This window comes from Crocuta crocuta, unplaced genomic scaffold (assembly GCF_008692635.1).
Source record: "Crocuta crocuta isolate KB4526 unplaced genomic scaffold, BGI_CrCroc_1.0 scaffold113, whole genome shotgun sequence".
Classification (NCBI taxonomy): Eukaryota; Metazoa; Chordata; class Mammalia; order Carnivora; family Hyaenidae; genus Crocuta; species Crocuta crocuta.
In genome coordinates, this window is record NW_027530368.1 from 4,179,439 (window position 1) to 4,184,661 (window position 5,223).

General features: G+C 50.2%; 1 protein-coding gene across 1 annotated transcript; it reads left to right on the plus strand.

Annotated features, from left to right (window-relative positions):
- Positions 1-245: 245 nt before the first annotated feature.
- On the plus strand, positions 246-4,721 carry CD207 (CD207 molecule). The gene is made up of 6 exons (XM_077766194.1): positions 246-321; positions 411-527; positions 1,900-2,274; positions 2,813-2,964; positions 3,992-4,110; positions 4,571-4,721. Exons 1-6 carry the CDS (start codon positions 246-248, stop codon positions 4,719-4,721), a joined length of 990 nt encoding a protein of 329 aa, XP_077622320.1.
- The last annotated feature ends 502 nt before the right edge of the window (positions 4,722-5,223 follow it).

Genomic DNA, 5,223 nt, shown 5'->3' on the forward strand with positions numbered 1-5,223 from the left:
ATGGTTAAAGTGTCCATGCAACAGGCCCCTGGGAGAAGATGAGTGGCTTCTCCCTGAGAGCTCAGACCTTTGTGGAGAGGACTGAACTGCGGCTGAGGCCAGGCAAAGTGTCTAAGCCAGAATGGGGAACTTTGGGGTGACATGACGACCTCCTGTGGGACTCACTTCCCATTTTTTCTAGATAAAACGCCCTTCGGGAGACAGCCAGCCAGAAGGTACCCGTGCTGCAGGTGTGAGTGTGCAGGATGAAGGCTGCTGAGAGCGAGGTCCCGGATGTGCACTTCAGTGTAGATAAACAGAACATCTCCCTCTGGCCCCGAGGCAAGCACCAGCCTCCACTCAGAATCTACTTGGTGCTCTACGGTGTGCTGTTGGTGGGTCCTTCAACGCATGTTTTCTTCTTCTGGCAGAGCCTCCTCCCAAGACGGGTCTTTCTCTGGTTCCGAGGAAATCTCTCACAATCCGGGCTGCAGTCATCATCCTGACGCTGGGCCTGGCCACCACCATCTTGCTGCAGGCAGCTCTCTGTAAGTCCTCACATTCTATCTATCATCCAAGCCTGGTCCTTCTCCATGGTCAGCTGGCTCCCTCAACGTCCAGACCCGCTGGCCAGTTGTATCTCCCACCTCTGGCTTTTCCATTTGTCTCATTTCCCCTCTTCCTGGGTGTAGTTTCAGGGTCCCCTGTTCCCAGTAAGATGAGCTGCTGCTCTCTGCTTCCCAATCCCAAGGAGGTTTTCCAGATTGAGATCAGCACTTGCATGCTTGGGCTCAAGGATATGCTCCTTTGTCCCGAGGAAACATTCATCCATTTCTTTATCCCATATCATCCCCACCCTCCCCCACCCCCCAAGCTGTGTAGCTCTTTTTGTATAGAGCCTTGTGGGAAGCTGCTAACAGTGAACAAAATGTTTCCTGACCCCACAAAAGAAGGACTTCCAACTGCATTCAGCCCCAACCGACTAGGTGGAGAGTCTGCCAATGAGCCAACAGGTCTCCTGGTTCACCACTCTCACGAGGACCCCTTCACACTTCTTTCATTCTTCTTCCCGTTCCTGCTGAGGTCATGTCAAGGGAGACATCCTACTTGTTCACTGTTTGTGTGACTTATCTTTCCTTCTCTTCTGCTCTGCCTAGCCCCTCATGTTCTCTGCTAGCAGAGCCTTTTTCCTCCCATCAGGTCTCCAGAAAGCAGGGCGGGGTCAACATCTGTCTTCTCCCTTCAAAGCATTGGGACATATTTGGTCTCAGACTTGGAGTCTCTGAGTAGAGTTTCCTCTTGGTTTGTTTTTGGTCTCCTCTCCCCCACCTGAGCCTGTAACCTCAGCAGTGTCATGGTGGGTGGGGTAAGGGAAGGGGAGAAACGGTTTTGTAATTCCTTCTTTCCATATTCTCTGGAGAAGTCACTTCCAGATTGGAATCCTGCATGCCTGGCCCCCATCATGGCCACAAAAGGCCTGTGGGTAGATGTGGGAAGGTGCTGCCCTAGTGGATGCCACTGTAGAAGCCTCTGAAAGGAGGAGCTGGGAATTAAGTGATGGAGCCCCTAGGAATGCAACAGGGAAGTAACTGAGGGCATCCTTTTATCAAATGTGCCCTGAACATGCAAAGCAAATTTAGGACTGGGTGCTAATCCCTGCTTCTGCTTGCCTATGAGGTCCTCCAATAGACGGCCTGTGTTTTATCAATCTGTGCGTTACCTGCATCTGCAAGAGCTCCCAGCAAGAACTAGGTGCCCATCACATGTTTGTTGAATGAATACATTATGAATGAAAGGAGAGCAACAGTTCTCTGCATAGCTTAAGCCTATCCCTTCCTTTCCCTTCCTTTTATCACCCTGACAGCACTCCCGGTTCCTAGGAGTTCCCTTTCCCTGACCTCTTAACTTTTTCAAATTCAGATCCCTGGTTTATGCGTACAATATCAGATGTAAAGACCAATGCTCAGTTGCTGAAAGGCCGTGTGGACAACATCAGCGCTCTGGACTCTGAGATTAAGAGGAATAGAGGAGGCATGGAGGCAGCGGGCATTCAGGTCCAGAAGGTGAATGCCAGCCTGGATCATGTGCGTTCTCAGATCTGGAAGTTGGAAACCGGCGTGAAGGAAGCCAATGCACGGATCCAGATGTTAACAAGCAGTTGGGAGGCGGTCAATGACTTAAATACCCAAATTCCAGAGTTAAAAAGAAATTTGGATAAAGCCAGTTCTTTAAATGTCAAGGTCCGGGGACTCCAGACCAGTTTGGAGAATATCAGCAAGTTGCTCAAACAGCAAAGTAAGTGATTCAGAAAAGAACATTGCAAGCTGACCAGTGGCCTGTGGAGCCACAGGCATGAGGTGTTGGGCTGGCACATGTGGAGGGAAGGGGATGAGGAGCCAGGCAGGCATGGTTGGAAACTTAAGAAACGAGGGCTCAGCAGTGGGCTCCGAGGACTTAGGGGCTGTTCAAGAGAAAAGGGACCAGGGACCAGCATAGGATCTCACCCCAAGGCACAGAATATAAAGGCACTAGGGAGTCTCTCTGTCCTGGCCATTTATCCATTAAGTTCCATCCCTGGAGCCCAGGGGCTCAGCCACTTGTGATGGCCAACAGAGAATTGTGTCCTCTTAGTGGGAGGGACCGATTCTTGATCAATATCTCTAACTCTCCCCTATCTGAGCCCAGAGACTCTACTACTCTCAGCCAGACCTTCAGCATGTGAGACACTATCCCCATTTACTGCTGTCTTGGGGATCCTACTTGAGAACCAATCCCAGCCAACACCCAGAGGGAACAGGAACCCCAGTGTTCCCCTTTCACCCTTGTTCTCCAGATGACATTCTGCAGATGGTTTCTCAAGGCTGGAAGTACTTCAAGGGGAACTTTTATTACTTTTCCAAAGTCCCAAAGACCTGGTACAGTGCCCAGCAGTTCTGTATGTCCAGGGATTCACACCTGACCTCAGTGACCTCAGAGAGTGAACAGGTAAGTGCTGTTCCAATGGGCTCTAGGAAGGGGGTGTATTAATAGCTATATCAGGAAGGATGAGCAAGATTATGATGCAGTGACAAAAATCCCCAATACCAGTGACCCAACAATGAAGGATTACTTCTCAGTTGCACTACATGTCCAGCAAGGGCCTGCAAGGGGTTCTGCCCATGTGATCACTCAGGGACCTTGGCCAAAGGAGACTCCATCTCACTGTATGTGTCCACAGTTGCTGAAGCAGGGAAGGAGAACATGGCAAATGGTATGTTGGCTCTTAAGCTTCTGCCTGGCAATAACAGGTCTCACTTTTGCTCACATTTCATTGGCCAAAGCAAATGATGCAGTGGTCCCAGCTTCAGGGAGGGGAGGGAGGTAAAATCTTTCCATATGCCCAGAAAACAAAAACATTTAATAGCCGTAATAACACTACGGAACCCAAGAATTTCCTACCTAGTGAGCAGAATATTGAACAAGCCCCTCTCATCTGGGAGGTGGACTAGTAGAGCAGGTAAGAGTGTGTGCTCTGGAGTTGAGAGCCCTAACCCTGCTCCTAACTAGTCCCAGAGCCCTGGGTAGTTATTGAGCTTCATTAGATCAGCCTATTGATCAATGACACACACATGATAATAGTACCTGCTTCAGAGAACAGCTGACTAGATGCATATACGTGCATGGTGCCTTGCACATACTAAGTGCTCACTCCATTTCAGTTATTAGTATCTGGGCCCTTCTCCTGGGGTCCCTGCTCTGGGGGTTAGCTGAGTCTTTCTTGTACTCCAGCATCTGCTTCCTGAGGGGCAGAAAGGCCTGAGACCTTGAGATCTGAGTCTGTTAGTTGTGGGACAAAGACAAATCAGACTTTGGAAGATGGACTCTGGGCAGGGACAGAAAGGGGCTTGAGAGAGGTCAGTGTGTGTGGTGTGTCTGTGGGGCTGTCACTGAGGACAGGTGAAGAACACCCAGAGAGACAGATGTTCTACCTGTGCATTGTGGCAGGTGCCTCCCTCTTTCTCTTTCCCTACAGGAGTTTCTGTACAAAATGGCAGGTGGACTTTCCTACTGGATTGGCCTGACCAAAGCCGGGAGTGAGGGGGACTGGTACTGGGCAGACGATACTCCATTCAACAAGGTCCAGAGTGCAAGGTAAGCCCCAGAGCCTCCTTCTCAGCCTGACTTTCCTTGGCCAGGACCAGAGCCTGCAGGACAGAGTGACGGTGGTTCTGTCCTCAGGCAGTAGGATCACTGAACCGAGAGTTAGCTCACCTCTGCCACTAATTTCCTGTGGGACTAGGGACAAATCTGTGGCTTCTCCATGTTGTCTCAGGTTTGGTGTCATGGCCTTCTGCCCATTCTCAGCAGGACCCCTGTTCTACGTCTCTGTCTTTGCGGTGTGGGTTTGTGTAGGGCCTTGAGAGCGGTGGGCTGGCTTGGCCCTAAGTTGGGAGAGTGACTTAAGGCTTTGAGGTTGACTTTTCACCAGTCCCCTTCCTCTCAGGCGTGGGTACAAAAACTTGTGATACTATCACTCAGGACCAAAGCTGGGATTGAAGTCACTCATTTCTTCATTGGATATAAGTTTTTCTTTGTTTTTTTCCTTTGGTAGGTTCTGGATTCCAGGTGAGCCCAATAATGCCGGGAACAATGAACACTGTGCCAATATAAAGATGTCCTCTCTTCAGTCATGGAATGATGCCTCCTGTGATAATAAGTTCCTTTTCATCTGCAAACGGCCCTACATCCCATCAGAACCATGACGGGACCGGTCCCAAGCTTGCACGTTGAGCTCCGATGCTTGTTGAACTAGAGGAAATGCCTTTCTTTCTTCCGTATTCCAGGGTGACTCTGCACCTTCACTTTTCTGGCTCTCAGAGGCATCCTGTTGTTCATCTGCTTTGGCTGGGAATCCTCTGACCCCACAGAAGCAGTTGGAGAGGAAGGGAGATCTTGGAAAAGGAGAGGAGGGCAGAGAGGATTTAAAAGTCCAAACTGCCTTAATAAGATGATCAGAACCTTGAGGTTCCCTTTCCCTTCCGAGAAGCCTCAGTTTTATCATATGCAAGTTGCTTCAGACCACCCAAGTGGTTTTCCTGATACTGATGTTCAGGGCTTTTCCACTTGATCCCCCAGAATTCCCAGTTGCCTGCTTAGGGGGCCGTGTTCTCGGTGGGAAGAGCTCGGCTCTTAGAGACCCTGTCCAGCCTGTGTTCCCATTGCTCTCTCCATCCATGCCCCCTGAGGTCTGAGTCCCTTCTTCTC